This window comes from Podarcis pityusensis (genome assembly GCF_964106645.2).
Source record: "Podarcis pityusensis genome assembly, chromosome: 11".
Classification (NCBI taxonomy): Eukaryota; Metazoa; Chordata; class Lepidosauria; order Squamata; family Lacertidae; genus Podarcis; species Podarcis pityusensis.
The window spans coordinates 1,041,418-1,062,849 of NC_138036.1; the positions used below are offsets into that span (position 1 = coordinate 1,041,418).

General features: G+C 44.0%; 1 protein-coding gene across 1 annotated transcript in view; it reads left to right on the forward strand.

Moving 5' to 3' along the window:
• Positions 1–3,711: 3,711 nt before the first annotated feature.
• VCP (valosin containing protein) overlaps positions 3,712–21,432 on the forward strand; it is a 28,216-nt gene continuing 10,495 nt past the window's right edge. Inside the window, exons 1-7 of the mRNA XM_080973758.1 lie at positions 3,712–3,881; positions 9,222–9,333; positions 9,738–9,910; positions 10,779–10,921; positions 11,733–11,863; positions 12,878–13,009; positions 20,557–20,659. Of these exons, the coding sequence (XP_080829884.1) occupies positions 3,865–3,881; positions 9,222–9,333; positions 9,738–9,910; positions 10,779–10,921; positions 11,733–11,863; positions 12,878–13,009; positions 20,557–20,659 (811 nt within the window). The 5' untranslated portion in view covers positions 3,712–3,864. The remainder of the gene's footprint in view (positions 3,882–9,221; positions 9,334–9,737; positions 9,911–10,778; positions 10,922–11,732; positions 11,864–12,877; positions 13,010–20,556; positions 20,660–21,432) is intronic.

Here is a 21,432-nt window from a genome sequence, read left to right on the forward strand (position 1 = left end):
CAAACCACGTACACGGGGTACGTGGACATGGTGACTCGGCGGGCATCGTAAGCGCCCCCCCGACCCGTGAGAGAGCCTTTTTAAAGGCTAAGGATCGGGTGCCTGGGAGCGGCGTGGTGCTGTGAGTCTTCTGCTACCCCTGCCGAGCGAAGCCGCATGCCATTCTTCAGTCAGCGCTAACTTCTTCCTGCTAAATTTGGACTCAAAACTAAGAGCAACAACCCGTGAGTAATTTGAAAATTGGATTATAAATTTTTCGGATTGGATTTGGTACGAACGGAGGAGATGAAAAAAAAGGGAAGTCCGCCTCCTCCATATTGTTAACAGTGCAAGCAAGGATTTGACAACTAAAGTTGCGGGAAAACTTGTGAGATTGGATAAAAAATACAGACCTCACGGATTTAAAAGACCTAAGCTAAAGTGCTGGAGGACAAGAGATTATTTTGTTTGAAATTAAGTATCACCCTACTCAAGCCCGGGAGCAATCCGAGCTAAGAGCCTGCTGAGACATAGATACTTTTGACAGCTGTCAAATTAGCTGTCAAAGTTGAAAGAACTGAAAATTGAAACTTTAACCGATTAAATTGCTACAAATTATTACAATTAAGGAAAGATCGACACAAACAAGTCTGACTTTTGGATCGGAGAGGGAAAGATCATTAAAACCAGAATCCCTCTAGAGGGGACTCTTGGACATTGCAAGAATGGAACTAAAACAAGGAATACAGGAAATACGTGCTGGTTTGAAAGAGCTGATCTCTCTTGTGGGAAATTTGATACAGAGGAATGAGAAAGGCCTTGTTTTGTCTATGAGCCCACCAGACCCGAAGCTATCTGAAAATACACTAACTGATTTGGAAAGGGACTCATCGTTTGAAACACAGGCAGCTGGACAAGGGAAAGAACCCAAGATTGAGGAGGAAAAGACACCTGCCAAGCAAAAGGAGCTGAAGGAAGGGAAGGCTGAGACACCACATAAAGGAGAGGAGAGACCAAGATCTGCTAAGAAGAAATCTAAACTGACTAAGGTGAAAACAGGACTATTTGGGACATATAGATTTATGAAACAATGTTGGAATATGGGACACAAGCAAACAGGTTTAACTGAAAGAATCATCGCCAACATTGAGAAAATAAGTCTTCGATCCTGGGAGTTAAGCATGAGAGACTTTCGAAGGAATCGGCTGAAAGGAACTGTGAGAGATTTGCGCGCCTCGGACGTGAGATCACCAGGCTAGAAAGATGGACTAAATGTACTTTGATTAAGGATTGAAGCCGGGGGAGAAGGGTGGGACTTAACAGTCCGAAGGGGGTTGAAGTTTTTTTTTTTTTTGTTTTCTACCTTTTAATTTTTATAGAATAAAGAATATTTTATAAGAATGGGGAATCCGTGGGGGGGAAAGGGTGGCAATTTTAGGAAAGGTATCTTTTTTTCTTTTTTAGAAACATGTTTATATCGTTTTTCTGTTCTTTTACTCTTATACAGAGGATTAAGGGGTATACGTTAATAAAATGCTAGCACAACAAATGAATTAAAGTATAATTTTATAATTAAAATGAATTTAATCAAACTAGGGTTAAGTAATTTTAATAAAACAAGGTACAGGATGTTTAGGGGAAAAACTTGCTAGAATAAATAAACTGGAGTTGGGAAACAATAGGAGGAGACGTGGGGAAGTCCTGAAAAGAAGTTACTGAAAATAAGTGTAAAGAGGTGAACCTCTTTTTCTTTTTCCTTTTTTTCTTTTTTTTTGGATGTATGTTTCTATGTTCCTGAGCTTTGATTCTTAATGTAATCTTTTTTGGAAAATTAATAAAGATTATATAAAAAAAAAAAAAAAAAAAGGTTGGTGGTTCGAATCCCTGCGATGGGATGAGCTCCTGTTGCTTGGTCCCTGCTCCTGCCAACCTAGCAGTTCGAAAGCACATCAAAAGTGCAAGTGGATAAACTGGTCCTGCTCTGGCGGGAAGGTAAACAGCATTTCCGTGTGCTGCTCTGGTTCGCCAGAAGCGGCTTAGTCATACTGGCCACATGACCCGGAAGCTGTATGCCGGCTCCCTTGGCCAGTAAAGCGAGATGAGCGCCGCAACCCCAGAGTTGGCCACGACTGAACCTAATGGTCGGGGTCTCTTTACCTTTACTTTTTTACCTGCTAACTGGAGGGACCAAAGAGCAGTTGGCCCTGGCACTGGGACTGCAGAAAAGGGCCTCACTCTTCCCACATCTCTCTGCTAAGTTTCAGAAGTGATGTAGCAGCCTTAATATGGAGGAATGCTTGGAAGCAGAGCTGTTACGTGTCATTAGAAAAAAAATTGTTGACATTTATTGTTAATAATAATCAGACAACCCCTTTTAGACTTTTTGTGTGGAAATGAAAATTTGAGACATTTCATAGAATCATAGAACTGTAGAGTTGGAAGGGACCTCAAGGGTCCCGCAATGCAGGAATGTGGGTCTGAAGATTGGGAAAATAATTGCTTAGCAGAAGGTAGAACAACTGGATGTCATCTTAGGGTGAATGTTTTTTATGTAACTGATAGACGGAAAAGCAGAATTCCTTTTTATCCCCTTTCCCATTACCCCACCCCTTCTTTTTATATTCCCTATTCAATTCCCCCCCCCCCTTTAGTTTTGTATGGTGTCCTCTCCTCCGGGACATTATTGGGATTATACACACATGAAGGTGATGGATGGTTGGTGAAGGACCCTGAAAGGTAGGGAAGGAAAGAAGTCCCAGACTGGGAGGCTGGGGGAAGAAAGGGAAGTTCCAAGGTGATATCTGGAAAGGTCCACCCCTTTCTGCGTTAAGAACTATATTTAAGAAAGGACTTTTCTCTGTTTTTATTTAGGTTAGTTTTTTAGTATATTCTATTAAGAAAAAGCCTGAATAAAATTTTATGGGGGGAACAACAACAACGGTGGAACGGGCTGCCTCTGAAGGCGGTGGACATTTTTAAAGCAGGTTGGACAGCCATCTGTCAGAGATGCCTTAGCTGGGATTCCTGCATTGCAGGGGGCTGGGCCAGATAACCCTCTGCGACCCTGTGGTTCTAGGATCCCACGCAGAAGCAGAAACCTTGGCGTGGGGGAGACGCCGCGTCGCTGTGGCTGCAGCAGGAGAGCTGCTCCCGGCTTCTCTGCCGCAGCTCCGAGCCTCCCCTCCTGGCCTCCCTGCGCCAAAGCAGCAGCGCCGCTCCCTGCGGCGCGCTCTGCACATTCTCAGAGGCACTCTCTCCCCAGCCCCGCCTTCCCCTTTATGACGTCAGGCGCCCCGGCAAGCCGAGGGCGGGAAATCCCCTTCCGGGACCACGCAGCCCCGAGCCTGCGCAGAGTCCGCGGTGCTCGCGCTCTCCCATTGGCTGCCCCGCCACGCCAATCATCTACTTGTCACGTTGCGACTGGCTGCAGCGCGCCCGTCGCTCTCGGGGCTCCACCCAATCCGCGCTGGGTTGCCAGGCAGAAAAGGAATCCGGGCGGCGCTCCCCCCCTTTATTCCCCCCTCCCTTTCGCGCCGAGGGATTTTTCCGATTGGTCCGCCCGTCCCCGACGGAATGTGCTACCCGGATGACCCCCCTCTCCCTCAAACCTCCGGCTCCGGCAGCTCTGCGGCTTTTTTTCCCGCCCCTCCTCCGGATTGGCCGAGCGGGGCCGGTTTCCTTTTTTCCCATTGGCCGCCGCGGCACCTGTTGCTAGGCAGAGCGCGGCCTAGCACGCCGGGCGGAGCGTCACTCCCGATGAGTCGGCGTTGATCCGTGAGGGGAAGGCGAGCGAGCGAGGAGAGAGCGAGCAGAGAGAGCGAGCGAGCGAGCGCGGCGCCCAGGCCGAGCCACCCTTCCAGACCGCTGCAGCCGAGCCTTGCCGCCATGGCCTCGGGAGCCGAGTGAGTCTCACACGGGGGGGGGGGGCAGGGAGAGACCCGCCTGACAGGAGGACCCCCCCCGGTCCCTCCTTCCCTCCGGGCCGCCGCCTGAGGAAGGCCTCGCCGCCTCCTTCGCTCCCTCGCCCGGTCCTACGAGGCCTGGAACGGGGGGGGGGGCGGCGGATTGAGGAGACAGAAAAGCCCCCCCCCGTTTCCCCCTCTCTCAGGCGCCGCCATTTCTCCCCCCCCCCCGCCGTGGCCTCTCGCCCCACAGCCTTCCTCGAGGGGAGGGGGCGCCATCATTTCCTCGAGGGGAGGGGCGCCGGCTCCTTCCTGGCCTCCCCCCCCGTAGGGCCTCTCATTGAGGGGTCTTTCTGTGGGGGGTCCGGGGGGGGCGTGATGCCCCCGGGCGCCTTGGGGGGGGGGGACGGAGCCGGAGGGAGGCGGCGCTTCCTTCTCGGCGAGGCCACTTCCTGCTCCGCCAGTTCTGCCGAGTCACCCGCCGCCTCCTGGGCCGGGAGAGGGAGGCAGGCCGCCTGGCGGGCCGGGGGCTGTGGGGCTCCCTTCCTCGGGCCCCCAGCGCCGCCGCCTCCCCCCGCCAGGCGCCTCCAGGGCTGCGGCGGAAGCAGGGCCGCCCTGGCTGGATCTGCCGGTTCAGGGGGCGTCGCCGGGCAGCTTCTGAACGTGGCTCCCGAAGGGTTGCTGAATCACGGAGGAGGAGGAGGAGGAGGAGGAGGAAGGGGGCCTCCCCAGAAAGGAGAATACTACCTGCAAGGAGCCCTTGGGGTTCCAATGATCTTTCGTTTCACATAAGAAACAAGCCTCTTTAATAAGAAGCGAGGGCCTTTAGATGCACACTTGTCAGATATGGGGAGGGGGGGGTCCCTTTTCCAACATGCTGTCAAGTTGCAGGCCAGATGCTTCTCTGGTTCTCGATGGATCCTCAAGCCACGCTGGCGAGAATGCTTCGCCCGCTGAGCTCCGAGGCTCTTGGGCAGCTGCTCTCTTTCTCCCCAGGGCACAGCAGCAGGGTAACTGGCCTTGCTGCCATTAGGTACTTTCAAGCCAAGTCCCCTCTCATGTGGCTGGCTCAGGAAGAGTATGTGCTCAGGTTGGTCATCACCTCCCATTGTTCCCAGGGAGAATTGTGGCTGCTAAACTTGCACCTGCTCCACCTAGCAAAACACACTGCCTCGTGGGATTTTCTTGCTAGTAAGCAAGGTAGCATGCTGGTGTGCTTCAGTAGGAATTCTTAGCTGTGGCAGCCATCTTGTCATATGGAAGCCACAAAGCATTGGTCATGTGATACCAGCTAGAGAAGGACCCCTTAGGTTCACCACTTCCTGGTCTTAACTCTCAAGTGAACAAGGAATGGGAATAAAACCAATTTGCACATCACTTGCTGATTAGGCTCTTCCATTTTGGCTTGAGCTTCACTGGCTATTAGAGAGCAACATGTTTGGGTTTTCAAGCTGGTCTTATGCTGTTGGTAGAGTAACTAAAGCTTAGGATTATTTTAAAAAATTCTGTCTTAAAGGGCTCTCGACAGCTATGCTGGGAGAGGTGAGAAACAGTCATGGTTAAGTGACAACAGAAACAGCATTTCACAAAACACTTGCCACCTTGCAAAAATGTACTGTTCATTTTTTGGGGGGGGGGGATTTCCTGCAATATGAATAGCAATTGCCAATCAATAGTAAGGTCTGGAAGCATTGTTTTCTTATTTGGCATTATGTCGCAACAACTAATTGACTTTGTGGGATTGGTACAATGCTGCTCTGAGCAAACTGCTTCATGCCCTCACTCTGATTTGGCTTTCTGATGTTATGCAGCAAAAAAACTCATGCCCTTTTAAACAGGAATACTGAAGCAGCTGCTGGGAAGTGGGGTGGTGGGACAGTCCAACAATAGCCAAAGTTGTTTCTTACTATTGGCCCATCTAGCTCAGTATTGAGCTGACTGGCAGCAGTTCTTTAGGCTTTCGAGCATGAAGTCTTCTCAGCCTTACCTGGAGATGTCGGGGATTGAATCTGGGTATTTTGTGCTCCTATGAACTATGGTCCCTTTTCACATCCTAAAAACACACTTGTATGAAAACAGCACTCTCTTTAAAAAGTGATAACAATAGAAGTCTTGTTCCTGCTTCTTCTAATTCTGCTACATTAAAAAAATCTGATGGCCGAAATAGGTAAGTTTGGGGGCACTGAGATCACAAGGACTCCTTAACTAATCAGTATTGCAATTAATTTTGCATCACTGGGTGCTTCTCAACTTGGCGAGCATTGCGAGGTGAAAGGAGCCTTGCCAGCAACTTCCTTTTTAAAACCTTGTAAAGTATGTCTGGATGACTTTGCATGAGAGCAGGAAGATAATTGGCAGGTAGGTAGACTCTTGAGTATTTTCTTCTCTTCACTATGAATGTGATATGTCCTGTGGAATTCCCTGGTTTCCAGTCAAAAGTACAAGTATTGGTTCCTCTACTTAAACATACAGGCCTCGAAATAAATGAATAACAGTTTTTAGCTTTTTTCTTACATAATAATAGTATACAGACAGCTGAACCCTTTCCTACTAGCTTTGTTGCCTAGAAAAATTCCTGAACCTTCATAAATTATTATTTGCAAATCTAGGCTTCATCTTCCTTTTGTTGGCTGAAGCGGATTTGTTTTTCTTTTAACCTGGTTGTTCTCGGGTGACATGGCTGAGGCAAGACCAGCTGCTTGAAATTTACAGGTGTCATTGCTGAGATCCTTCCTTCTATTTTTAATGCAGTTACAGCAGCTTGGAAGAACCAACTTTCCGGTTAGCTGTGAAACAACAGATCTCTTCCTCCATAATCTGCTTCCAGTTACAATTCCAAATGAAGTGTCTTCTGTGTTAGAGCTAACTGGTCCCTTGGCTTTCCAGTATTTCCTCTAGCCAAGTATCTTCCTGAAGATCTGTCGGGAATCTTGATGGCCTGGTTCTAAGAAAGTAGTAGCCACCATGCTGTTATTTGAAACTTCATTGCCACAATGCTTGCTTATTCACATTTGTGTTTTCTTCGGTTTTCAATTTTTGGATGTTCTGTTGGAAGACCGTCTTCCACTGGAAGTGACCTTCCAAAAGTCATGAAGAGGGTTAAAATCAGTTCCCTGTAGCTCTCTGATAGCTCCTTCCATTTCCCAGTATTGTACTTACACTCTTCACTTCTCTTGATTGGTAAGAGGGACCTGAAGTTGCTCCTCTGCCACCAGGAATGTGGGTTTTCTTGCACTGGAAAATTTTCCAGAGAACTTTCTCAATGTTCCATTTCCAGATACGTTTTGTGATTTGATTTAGCATGTCTGTTTGCCTTACATTAAGGCCACCCAACTAAAGTTTATGTTCTGCATAAATATTAATTTTTTTCCAATAGCCCAAAGTAAATGAACTGAAAAACATTATTAGAAGAGTGCACTTAGAATACTTAAATGTTACCCTGAAGCATATTCAATACTTTACGTCGAAATTATTTTACTGGAATTAAATTTGTAAAGATTTGCAAACTGATTACATTTTATGATATGCCCACTCATTTAAGCTATTCCCTTTCATTATTTAGAGGTAAGAAAACTTGAAGGCACTGAAAACTGTTTAACATACCTGAGAAGCTGTGCTTTCCAGACATATACAGCGGGGGATGGGGAATTGATTACAACCTTTTTAGGGCTGACTGATACTTAATCCATTCCAGTTGCTTAGTTTGAATTGCATTATTTCTATTCATCACATGACTGACAGTTTTATGAAACAACTTGTGTCTAATAATGGCGCGTTCCCTGCCAAAATGTGATGGTGGAGAAAACTCCCACATTGCATTACTTGACTGCATCACACTTGAGCACATTAAGTTGCCTGAACAATATCTGGCTCTTCTCCAGTACTAGAGAGTTGGCCCCAGGTGCTGCTTCTCACCCTCCTCCAAATTTGGGTTTGCTGGTACCATAACAGTTGTTCTTCATCTTAGTTGTCAGCCTTAACTGGTGTAAACACATCTGTATTTCCTCAATTGCTGCATATCATTGAAGGCAGATTTAGGAGGGTTGGCTTGGTGTCCTATTTGGCATCCTGCAAAGCATCTACCAGTCACTTCCAGTAGGCTCACTCATTTCACACTATCCTGTCATGAGTTTCTTAGGGGTTTTCTTCTTTTAGGCTCTGTCTATAAGCATATCTGCCAGGGAACAAAATACTTGAAGAACTCCCATTTTCATACCATTCATGTATTTTCTGCTTGAACTGTGCAAAAGAAACTGTCAGTTTCACTTTTGTTTTTGGGAATGTAAAGCCATGATGTGTCAGTTTCCAACTTAAGGGTGGAACTGATGAGCTAATGAAACTGTTACCTAGGCCTCATTCAGTTCAACACATTCTCAGACTTGTGTTGAAGTTCTTGCTTAGTTTTAAAAAAACAAAACCCTTGGACAATTTGGACTGCAAACTGGATATTGTAAGAGACTCTTCAGTGATTCTGCCTCTTCCAGTGGAAGTGATGGGATAGGGCTGCTCTTCATCTTCTTAGAACCTTTGCTGTGTGATCCTTCAGGGCTCTCTAGGTTATTAAGTCTTTGATCTTGCTCTGTGTCTGGCCAGGGAGGTTGCCTGCAGGTGATGGTAAAGGGGGACTCGTGGCAGTTTATGACCCACCAAGGCTTAATTGATGGGGTCCAACTTCCCCAACTGTCAAACCTTGAAATGTTCGTGGGACCCTTTCTGTGCATGTAATTTTGGGTTGTTAGGGAGCTTGATGCAGCAGTGTTAATGCTGCGGCAGCTGCACTTCCAGGGCACAAGTCAGGTGCTGGTTTTAGCTCACAGAACCTTAAATGGTTTGAGCAATTAATCTGTGTTGAATTTTGACCTCCATGTGGGAAATGAAATGTTGAGGGCTTGCAGAAGGACTCTGCCTATTGTACACCCTTTAATTCCTCTCCTCTCTTCTGATGCAGACTAAGCTTGGGCATCTTCTGGGAAGACTACACAAACATTTTGACGGAATAAGTGTCAAGATTTGCCTAGGGACTATCACTTAATGGGGGGGCTCTTTGTATGTGGGTTGTTTGCCACATTGCTTGCTTTCTTTTTCACAATGGTAAGTGGTTTCTGAATGCTTCTGATCTATAACTGCTCAGTAGAAAACAGAGTAGAGGGCACTGGGAGAACACCTTGCACCCACATTGTTGCTTGTTTTGAATTTTGTTGCATAGAATGTTGTACTTGCCTTTCAACTAAGGTTTGCCTAAGAGAAAATGTAACAAAGAAGCATAGAATGCAAATGGTTGAACAAGGGTGTGGCTCCGTCTCCTATGCTTCCAACAACTCTTGTTTTCTCTTATTACAGTTCCAAAGCTGATGACTTGTCAACTGCAATTCTCAAGCAGAAGAACAGGCCCAATCGGCTAATTGTTGATGAAGCAATCAATGAGGACAACAGTGTTGTGTCACTGTCACAGGTGTGTTCAACATATCAATAGAGAGCTATATCACTGATATGTGCAATTTGTTGGTGACTCTTTGACTGACACAGAATGGAGGAAGCTGTCTCTGAACAGGCTATTTGTATTGCCTATTCTGACTTAGTGGCTCAGTGGGTTTTCAGGAAGAGGCTTTACATCATATCTAACACCCCCACACTGTTACAACCAGGTACCTGTGGGTTTTCCCAACAGGACACTCTCCTAAATTTACCTTTATTCTGCCTTGTATCCCTTCTGCTGATTAATATTTTCTTAACTGGATGCTTTTATCAAACTAGTACTTTACCGGTTGTAGTCAATTTCAGATCAGCAGAATTAATATACCGATTTGTTCTTAAAATTCAGTTGGGGATCTGCTTTCTCACACTTTCTGTTTTCAGGCCAAAATGGATGAATTGCAGCTGTTTAGGGGAGATACAGTCCTGCTGAAAGGGAAGAAGAGGAGAGAGGCAGTGTGCATCGTCCTGTCTGATGACACCTGCTCTGATGAGAAAATCCGCATGAACAGGGTTGTTCGCAACAATCTGAGGGTGCGCCTTGGAGACGTGATCAGGTGAGGTCTGCATGTCCTGTTAAACACACACAGTTAATTTGGTCAGTAAGCCTGTGGCTAATATGTGGAAAGTGGAGTCTCTGGAATTCTTTTTATCATGAGTTCTGGGGTTCTTATTATCATAATGTTCTTCACTTGGAAAAAATTATGTCAATATTGACTTATTTCTATAAATTATGCTGAATTTGAGAGAGCTGTAGAGTTTGAAGCATTTTGTTCCAGTCCTTTTGCAGAGGGTGGGGGAGAGAAGGAAATTGGAAGAAAAAGTCAGAAGACCTGGAGGCCAGGGTGGGGTGGGCAGAAAACCAATTGACTAGGAAGCTGCCTTATTCCGAGACAGACCGCTGGACCATGTAACTCCTTATTAAGTGAGCTGATGAGCAGTTCTACCGGGTTTCGGGTGGGGGCCTCTCCCAGCCCTACCCGGAAATACTCAGTCTCGACCTTCTACATGCAGAGCAGACAGTGTACCTCTGAGCTAGGGCCCTTCCTGGATGGAAGGGGAAATGACAGGGACGGTCTGTAGCTGAGTGATTGGGCATCTGCTTTGCGTGCAGAAGGTCCCAGGTTCAGTCACCAGCATCTCCAGGTCGGGCTGAGAAAGATCCCCTGCCTGAAACTCCGGAGAGCTGTTGCTAGTCAATGTAGACAATACCAAGCCAGATGTCCCCTTGTCCTGACTGGATGAGAGAGATTCCTAAGTCCCCCATCGAAAAGTTGGAAATGAATAGGAAGTCTGAAGGAAGTGAAAAGGTAGCTGGCTGCCCTGTCCTTTTCATTGAGACTGGGAAGTTGTTTCTTGTACATGTTTCCAGTTTGCAAATTGGGGGCCACTTGAGGGTCACAAAGGCACATTCTTTCTTTTCAGCATCCAGCCTTGTCCAGATGTGAAGTATGGCAAGCGCATCCATGTGCTGCCCATTGATGACACAGTGGAAGGGATCACAGGGAACCTGTTTGAGGTGTACCTCAAGCCATACTTCCTGGAAGCATACAGACCCATCAGAAAAGGTAAGGGCACCTGGCACTAAACCAGTAGAGAAGCTGCTGTGGAAAATACTTTATAGACAAACTTTCTTCAACCTGCTGTCATCCATGTTTATTATTTTATTAATTGCATTTTTATGCCACCCTGAATTTTTCAGGTGGTGAAGCATGGTCAGGGATGATGAGAGTTGGAGTCCAAAACATCTGAACAGTTGTAGTCCAAGACTATAAACTTTTATTTGGGTTGCTTGTGAGCTGGTGTCTTTGACTAAATTTCCCCAGTTCTATTTTGCCCCAAATGAAAGTCTGGCTTCCTGCCATGTGCAGTGAACAGTGGTGTTGCAGAAACTGCCTCTAGACCATTATCTGCTGTTTGAAACAGCTGTCAGTGTCTAAGCCGTAAGTCTAGAGGGTCTTTTGATTGTAAAGCATTGAGAAGTAGCCAAAAGCAGAGGGGCCTTGTTTTGCGCTTCTCTGGTGTGTAGCCAACTTTACAATTCTGTAGGCCCTATTCAGTCAAGTGAGGAGAGAAAGCGTGCAGTTCTGCCCCCCTCCCCCATGGTAGTAGTGGTCAGGCTGGCTTGCCATTACTCCTAGTAGCAACATCTGCCATTCCTGTTCCCTTTGGGGAAGTTCCCAGAGCTACTAGTGCCACTGTGACCTTGTCCTAAACTGAGTCTATAGTAAAGGAAGCATCTCCTCTGGAAACCTACAGCTGCTCCCTCAGTTCTCAGCTTTCTTAAGTAGAGGGATGGGGAACCGTTACAACTCTTGAGAGTACTTGTTCTGGAGGTGGGTGGTGTCTTGACCCTCATTAACATGCTGATAATTTCAGGGGACATCTTCCTTGTGCGCGGAGGGATGCGTGCAGTCGAGTTCAAAGTGGTGGAGACAGACCCCAGCCCATACTGCATAGTAGCTCCAGACACTGTGATTCACTGTGAGGGAGAGCCTATCAAACGAGAGGTGAGTTGAGCAGGCCTCTTCCACAGCTCTCATTCTGTGACTTGGAGTGGGCCGTAAGCGGTGTGGTGGGGAAACAAAGTTGAGGATTAGAAACACTGTCTGCTATTTGGTTCTTGGGGGAAAGTCCCCCTATGGGAAGGAAGGCAGAGCTGTTGAATACCAAAGCAGCCATGTGCTATGCCTGTCACAGGAATTTCCCATTCCCAGCTAAAGTGGTTGTTGTAGCTTTGGCACATGTTCCTATGATGGATGAACTGGACAAGGCTGTAGACTGAGATCATTTCCTTGGGTGCTATACCACCCAAGTGGGTATCTGGAATAGTGACCAGCTGGTTTTTAACATATTGTCTGTTAGGAGGAAAAGAAAATGTTTGATAACCTAGGATAAGAGCCATGTTGGAAAATATTATTATTATTATTAGTATTAGTATTAGTATTATTGTATACCACCATTCATCTGAAGATCCCATAGCAGTTAACAGCAGGAAAGTACAAGATGAGAATAAGAAATACATAATAAAACAAATATAAATGCACCCTCCCCTTGCACAAACATATTTTTAAAAGCCATAAAATGTTAATCAGCCGAACGCCTGTTGAAGAGAGAGGTTTTTGCCTGGTGCCTAAAGATATGTAATGAAGGCACTAGGCAAATCTCGCTGGGGAGAGCATTCCACAAATGAAGAGCCACCTCCATAAAGGCCTGTTCTCATGCTGCCACCCTCCGGACCTCACACGTGGAGGAGGCATGTGAAGAAGGGCCTCCAGTGATGATTGCAGGGCCTGAGTTCACATGTAGAGAAGCAGTCCTTGAGGTATTGTGGTCCTGAGCCACAAATAAGCACTCATCCAACTTGACTGGATCTTGGTCCTGAAGTCCTTTTATGAGCTAGCTCATAAAAATATAGTATGCTTGGGACTTGGCATTTCTGAATTTATCTGATATGGTTGTCATACTACTTTGACCATGAGGTCCTCAGTGCATTTATTCTCTGTCCCTTGAAAACATGCCAGGATGAAGAAGAGTCCCTGAATGAAGTGGGCTATGATGACATTGGAGGCTGTCGAAAGCAGCTGGCTCAGATCAAGGAAATGGTTGAGCTGCCTCTGCGGCACCCTGCTCTCTTTAAGGCTATTGGTGTGAAGGTGAGCATCTGCCCCACTCATGATGGGCTGGACTCTGTGTGGGTAGCAAACATGTCCTGCAGGTGCTGCTTCTGCTCAGGTGTGCATGTACTAATGAATGCTAGAGCCCTGCTTCAAGAGTGCTCTGATATCATGCGCTGGTGTATCTCTATAGTTAATAAAATCTGTATATAGCTTGATTGTCGAAAATCTCAAAAGTACTTTACGGATAGAATAAAATAACAAAAATATTAGTAAAAGCAGCTGTTTAAAGCTTTCAAATCGTCATTAAAATCAGCAATAATCTAAAGACAGATTAAAATGCATGTAAATATTCTACGTATGTTGGTAGGCTTGTCCAAACAGAAATGTTTTTAGCAAGCACCGGAAGAACACAATGAAGGTGAAAATTGAGGCAGCGTCTTCATTGCCACCTGCCCACCCAGGCAAATATGAGTGCCACCTTCCATCACTGTATACGACTGGGAGATCAGGGCCACAGATAGTAAACTCAGGCCTGGGTGTATGCACATCCCACACTGTCAGAAGGAAGATTATAAATCCACTCCAACTCTTCTCCCCCTGCCGCTCACTCGGGGCAAGGGGGAACCCTAGCAAACCATACTTCCCCTCAACCAGGCTCTCACCCTGGGAGAGGGATGCAGGACTGTCTTCCACAATGTCTGGCCTACAATTCTATATCATAGGGATGGGGGCGTTCACCTGTCTCTGTGACTCTTTTTTTTTTTTAAATAATATTTATTCCATATTTAAAGTTACAGAAAAAGAAAAGAAAAACCATACAAAATACAAAGAAAACTTTAACCCTAACAAAGCAAAAGATAAACGAGTAAAAAGAACAATGAGATAGAATAAAAAAGAAAGCATAACAAAAAATATAAAAATACATTGAGTTAAAATAAAACAAGAACAGATTAAGCCTTTACATAACCTTTTCCCTTTACTTATTTCCATGACCTCCTCTCACCTCCCAATTTTGTATTCTAGTTGTATTTCCAGCAAATCCCTCTAACCTTATTTTCATTTACGTATTTTAAAATTAAAATAATGTAATTAAACCTCCTCTATTTCATCAAATTCATCCACTCATTTTTGCTTATTCCATTATATCGTATCTGCCTAAACGACCTAATATTCTTTTTCCAACCTCCTTCTAACATTCTTTTATATTACAATACTTTTGAAGATATATTTTGAATTTTTTCCAATCTTCTTCCATCGACCCTTCTCTCTGGTCTCGAATTCTGCCAGTCATCTCAGCCAGTTCCATATAGTCCATCACTTTCATCTGCCATTCTTCTCGGGTGGGCAATTCTTGTGTCTTCCAGTACTTCCCGATGAGTATTCTTGCTGCTGTTGTAGCATACATAAAGAAAGTTCTATCCTCCCTTCGCACCAATTGGCCGACCATGCCCAGAAGAAAGGCCTCTGGTTTCTTCAGAAAGGTATATTTAAATACCTTTTTCAGTTCATTATATATCATTTCCCAGAAAGCCTTAATCCTTGGGCATGTCCACCAAAGGTGAAAAAATGTACCCTCCGTCTCTTTACATTTCCAACATTTACTATCTGGCAAATGATAGATTTTTGCTAGCTTGACTGGGGTTAAGTACCACCTGTAAATCATTTTCATTATATTTTCTCTTAAGGCATTACAAACCGTAAATTTCATACCTGTGGTCCATAACTGTTCCCAGTCAGCAAACATAATGTTATGTCCAAAATCTTGTGCCCATTTAATCATAACAGATTTAACCGTTTCATCCTGTGTATTCCATTTCAACAGCAAGTTATACATTCTTGATAAATTCTTAGTTTTAGGATCTAATAATTCTGTTTCCAATTTTGATTTTTCCTCCTGGAAACCAATCTTTTTATCTAAATTATAAGCCTCCCTTATTTGATAGTAATGAAGCCAGTCTCGAATTTTAGTTTTTAATTTGTCAAAACTCTGCAGCTTTAGTCTATCTCCATCTTGTTCTAAAATTTCGTGATATTTTGGCCAATTTGTCTCCATATTAGTTTTTTTCAGAGCCTTAGCCTCCATTGGTGATAGCCACCTTGGTGTTTTACTTTCCAACAAATCCTTATATCTCACCCAGACATTAAACATTGCTTTCCTGACAATATGGTTCTTAAAGGCCTTATGTGCTTTAACCTTATCATACCATAAGTATGCATGCCATCCAAAGACATTGTTAAAACCTTCTAAGTCCAAAATGTCCGTGTTTTCAAGAAGCAGCCAATCTTTCAGCCAGCAAAATGCGGCTGATTCATAATAAAGTTTAAGGTCCGGCAGGGCAAATCCACCTCTTTCTTTAGCATCAGTTAAAATCTTAAATTTTATTCTTGGCTTCCTGCCCTGCCAGACAAATCTCGAAATATCTCTCTGCCAGACAAATCTCGAAATATCTCTCTACCATTTCTTGAAACAGTCCATCTTGTCCAAAATCTGCAATGTTTGAAACAAAAACAACATCCTGGGCAATACATTCATCTTTATCACAGCAATTCGGCCCAGCAATGATAATTTCAGTTTTGACCATATTTCCAAATCCTTCTTCACTTCTATCCAACATTTTTCATAGTTATCTTTAAATAAATTCACATTTTTAGCAGTCATATGAACCCCTAGATATTTCACTTTCTTGACCAATGTTAATCCTGTCTCCTTCTGAAACCTCTCTTTCTCAATCTCTGTAAGATTTTTCTCTAACACCTTGGTTTTCACCTTATTCAATTTAAATCCTGCTACTTGACCAAATTCTTGAATTAATTGCAATACTCTTTTAGTGCTGGATTCTGGCTCCTGTAATGTCAAAACCAAATCATCAGCGAAAGCTTTCAATTTATACTGTTTAGCTCCAAGTTGTATACCTTTAACCAATTGGTCTTTCCTGATCATATTAAGCAAAACGTCCAGGACCGATATAAAAAGCAATGGGGAGATTGGGCAACCCTGTCTTGTTCCTTTCTCAATCTTAAACTCTTCTGTAACTACATTATTTACGATCAACTTAGCTTTTTGTTCCGAGTAAATTGCACCTATACCGATTTCAAAACTTTGGCCTACCCCCATTCTCTATAAATTTTTCTTCATAAAGCTCCAAGAAATATTATCAAAGGCTTTCTCCGCATCCACAAATATTAGAACTGCTTTAGTATTAATATTAACTTGTAATTTTTCTAAGATGTTAATTATGTTCCTCGTATTATCTGACAAATGTCTCCCCGGGAGAAAGCCCGCTTGGTCTTTATGGATTTCTTTCACCAATACATTTTTTAGTCTTTTAGCCATAATTTCTGCAAAAATTTTGAAATCCACATTAAGTAGGGATATGGGACGGTAGTTCTTAAGCTGTGTCTTTTCCGCTTCTGTTTTCGGTATGAGTGTAATATAAGCTTCTTTCCATGACTCGGGTGCCTTTCCTCCCCGTAGTATTTCATTGCAAACTTCTTTCAGAGGCTGCATTAACCATTCTTTCAAAGATTTATAATACTTTGCAGTCAGACCATCTGGCCCTGGAGATTTGCCCAATTTCATATCCTGAATGGCTCCTTCCACCTCTTGGTCAGTTATTATAGAGTTTAGCATCGATTTACTTTCTTGAGAGATTTTTTGTAATCCATTTGTTCTCAAAAACCGATCAATGTCTATTTCTTTCTGAGTCTCCTGCGTGTATAACTGTTTAAAATACTTCTGAAAACACTTTCTAATCTCCACCGGGTTCTGTATACTCTTTCCTTCTACCACCAAGTTCGTAATAGTGTTAAGCTTTTGTCTTTTTTTCATTTGCCATGCCAGCAATTTCCCACACTTATTCGCTGATTCAAATGTCCTTTGTCTCATCTGTTTGATCTTCCATTCTATTTCCTGATTCGTCAGTTTCATATATTGTACTTGATATAACTTTATCTCTTTTAAAATCTCCTGTGAATTCGGTTTTATCCTCAGTCTCTTTTCTCCGTCCTTTATTTTCTCCAAGATTTTTTCCCTCTTCTCATTTTGGAATCTTTTCCTGATTGCATTTTGTTGTATTAGGAACCCTCTCATAACTGCTTTGCTTGCATCCCAAATCACTCTTTTCTCGGTCGTAGTGTTCATGTTTATCTCGAAGTAGTCTCTCAAGTTTTTCTGGGCCTTTTTGATAATTTCCTCATTCCTAAGCAAGGAGTCATTAATCCTCCATCTAAAAGCTCCAATTGGCGTTAATGTCATTTCCATCTTTACTGGGTTGTGATCAGAGCAAATTTTAGGACAAATTACCGCTTTTTTTATCTTTGGGGCCAGTCCCCTAGTTATCCAAATTTGGTCTGTTCTTGTCCATGTCATTTTAGCTTCAGAGAAGAAGGTTCCTTCTCTTTCCAAGGGGTTCTTTGTTCTCCAAATATCTACAAGGTCCATATTGTCAGTCATTTCAAAAAATGTCTTTGGTAGTCTGCCATCTTTCGTCACCGTTTGTCTTTGGGCTTTATCCATGTTTGTAGACACTACTCCATTCATATCTCCCATCAAAATTATATTGTAATCCAGATAGTCCAATAGGATTTCATGCAGTTTTTTGAAAAATTCTGATTTTCCCTCATTTGGCGCATAAATACCTAATGTCAAAAACTTCTGACCATGCAGCTGAATTTCAATTGCAATAAATCTTCCTTGGTCATCTTTAAATAAAAATTTTGGTGACAGGCTTTCCTTTGCATAGAGCACTACTCCTCTTTTTTTCACATTGTCTGATGAGATAAATTCTTCTCCTAATCTTTTGTTAATCAAAATTTTCCGATGTAGCCTTGTCACATGCGTTTCTTGTAAACAAATCAAGTCCAAATGTTCTTTTTTTAATATATGAAATACTCTCCCCCTTTTTTCCCGGGAGTTCAAACCATTAATGTTCCAGCTTAATACTTGCAGTGTCATATTGTACTTACTCTCCTTCTCCCCCAACAGCCCCCAAAAGTTTATCTATATCTGTCGGTGGCGTTGATTTCCCTTTTTTTTGTAGACTCTTGTCCAGTGCGGCAGGCTCTTTTCCCAATCCTTTCTGTAGATCTTCTTCGTATGTGCTCAGGAACTTATTTTTTTCCTCCACTGATCTTATCTTTATCTTTCTTCCTTTAAAACTAAAAGATAGGCCTTGAGGGAATTCCCACCTAAAAATGATCTTACTTTTTCTCAACAGGGCCACCAAGTCTCCAAAGTCTTGTCTTAAATCCAAAAGATGTTTCGGTATGTCTTTAAAGATTTCCACTTTTGATTGCAGAATTATCAAAGGTTTCTCGTAATGCAAGCCCAAAATTTTATCTTTCTCTTCTTTAGATCGGAGGGTAATCAAACAATCCCTTATTTTAATCTTTTTTTCCTCCTTTTCCCAGTCTGAAGGCCCTCACAATCTTAAAATCTTCTTGTTTCAAATCCGATTTCCAAAATTCTGCAAATTCTTGTGTCAAAAAATCTATCAAGGTGCCCGTCTCCAGCTCAGGAATAGCTCTGATTCTTAGATTGGTCTGTTTCTCTCTCAGTTCAATCATAGACAGCGTCAACTTGTGATCTGCAATTTCCTTCTGTAAGCCAGGTACCTTCTCAGTTTCCAGCTGCTCTACTTTAAATTCCACAGCAGCAGTTTTTTCCTGTGTCGACTTCGACTCCTGCAATAGTTTCTGAATAGATTCTGTATTACTGTTCACCTTTTTCCCCAAATTGTCTAATGTTTCTGTATTTAAATCAATTTTTTTATTTGCAGTATCAACTTTCTTATTCGTTTCTTCAACCTTTTTATTTGTCTCATCAACCTTTGTACTAAGTTGTAATAAAGTTTCATTAATCCTGGCCAGAGCACTGGCTAGAACTTCTTCTGCCATTCCACTGGACTTAGCTTGTGTTGCTGTCGTAGGCAACCCAGCAGATGATTGCCTTCGATGCCCCCAGGCTTTCCCAGACCTCAAAACTGACGCGTCTAATTTCTCTCTGCCATCTGCCATAACAATGTAAGAGCCAAGGTCACTCTCAGATGTGCTGTTCCTGTTTACCAGTGGAAAATTCCCTTATTGCAATTTCAGAAAGTCCCTCTAGGTGGACACTGTTACAACAGTCCAAAGCAGTCACTTTCCCTTTTAAAGTAGCTAAAAAAACCAAACTGTATTCAGAGAAAAAGAAACAGTTACAAATAAGTTGCCTTCCCGTTATTTTTCCAACGAAGCTGGCCACAATGTATCCACCTTACTTTCAGCAGATCTCTTTTGACAGCTTTTGACAGCTGAGACGTCTCACTGGCAGATTATTCCCCCTTTCTTTAAACAACCTTACACAGTCCAAAAGCAAACCCCTTCCTTGCCTGCTTTCAGAAGGGTAGATTCAGAAAGAGTTCTCAGGTCGGAAAACAGCTCTTTTCAAGTTAAATTTCAACGTTTTAGCTCAAAGTCTCTATGCTTTACACTATCTACAAGACGGGAAGCGGACTTCCTGGATATACCTCCCGCCGCGGTGGCGAATTCAGTCCTTATTTCGTTTCCAATTCAATCAGTCTTTTTTCCTTTTAAATTAAATCCAATTCGCAATCTTTTAAATCCAATCCCCCTCTACTCACGAGTAGTCCTCTGATCCGAATGTTCCAGGAAAGAAATCAGTGCTCTCTAGCAACGGCAACACGGCTTCGCTCCGTGAAAGCAGCAGTCAACTCACAGCACCCCGCCTCTCCCCCGTTCCGCTCCGAAGCCTCAAAAAAAGGCTTCCTCGCGAGTTGGGGGGGCGCTGAAGGGTGCCCGCCGAGTCTCCACGTTCGCAGGCTTCACCGCCTGCGATTTCTGAGGGTCCCCGCTCCGCCGCAGTGCTCAGGACCCGATTTTCGCGGAGCCGATTCCCTCCGAAACAAAGGGAATCCTCCGTTCGCTAATGGCGCGGACCGGAAGTTCGCTAATGGCGCTGACCGGAACCTGTCTCTGTGACTCCTGAAGTGGTGGTGAATCCCTTTGGCATCATCCCCTGCCACCCTTGGCAGGTCCTTTACCACACCCCTGCCTGTATTCACCCAGCCAGCAATCAAGCAGTGTCCCATGCTACAGTCAGCACAGACACACTTACCTGCAGGCAGATAACCATGCAGGTCAAACAGAGTGCTGCAGTGAAAACCCACACACTCTTGCTGACTGGGAGAGCAGACCAGGCACAGACCAGGATGGTGCAAACTAGCCCTTCCTTGCTTAGTCCTCTGTGGTGTACATAGGTGCTGAGTGTGTAGGGCTGTGGGTGTTCCAGGCCCCACAACATTCCCCATGACAGGACTGGCCACAGATGTTTGTGCCGGGAGGCATGTGGTCTTACATGAGCACGCTTGCTGATGTGCACATGTGACGTCATGTGCACACTCCGGCGGGCGTGCCAATGTCAGGCGTGCACGGCCCAAGGCACCCACAGTCCTAGGGCCAAGCTGGCGATGTATGGTACTGGTTGATCCCAGACTGCACAGATACTTTCTGGATAGCACTACAGGTCTTTACCAGAATTTGGATTTAACCCTCAAATGCTAAGCAACGTACCTGCCTTTCTCTAGCCTCCCCGTGGAATCCTGCTGTATGGTCCACCGGGTACTGGGAAGACCTTGATTGCCCGAGCAGTGGCTAATGAGACTGGAGCTTTCTTCTTCCTCATCAACGGTGAGTGCCTGGGAGCAGCTTCATGGTTTTTGTTTTATTTATCCAAGTTTATATAGTGTTTGTTAAAGCCTCAAATTGGTTTACAAAAACCCCCATTAAAATTATCAATAAAAGACATTTAAAATGGGTATTTAATAAAAATAAACAGTAAGCTAAAACGGATTAAAGCACATGTAGCTTCTGCATGCCTGGATAGGTTTTGGAAAAGTGTAGTGAAGGCAGTTTTGGAAAAGTCTAGTGAAGGCACCCACATTATTATTATTATTATTATTATTATTATTATAAATTTTATATGGTCTTTATACCCACAGATCTGAGGGTGGTTCACAACATAAAATCACAATATAAAAAACACATAATACATAATAAAAATGAAAACAAAGACAATGCAATAATCCCCCTGGTCCATAAGCAGGGAGTTGCAAAGGCTAGATGCTGCCACGCTAAAATGTTCCGTTTACTTGCAACTGTGGAATGAGTGATGCGGCATTGATGACAGTGACAGTTCCACAGAGTGAAGCGGTTGAGTGGGCTTTTCTAGGGTAAGGTAATCCTGCAAGTAAACTGGTCCCAAAACTGTTCCGGGCTCTATGCCTTGCACTTGTTCTTGTAGCAGATTGGTAACCAATCTCTGAGCCGATCTCTGAGCAGAGATATTATATGCCAGCAGGGTCTTACTCCTATCAGCAGCTGTGCTGCAGATTTCCAAACTAACTACAGCTTCTGGATCAGGTGCAAGGGAAGCCCCCCATAAAGTGCATGGAAGTCACTAT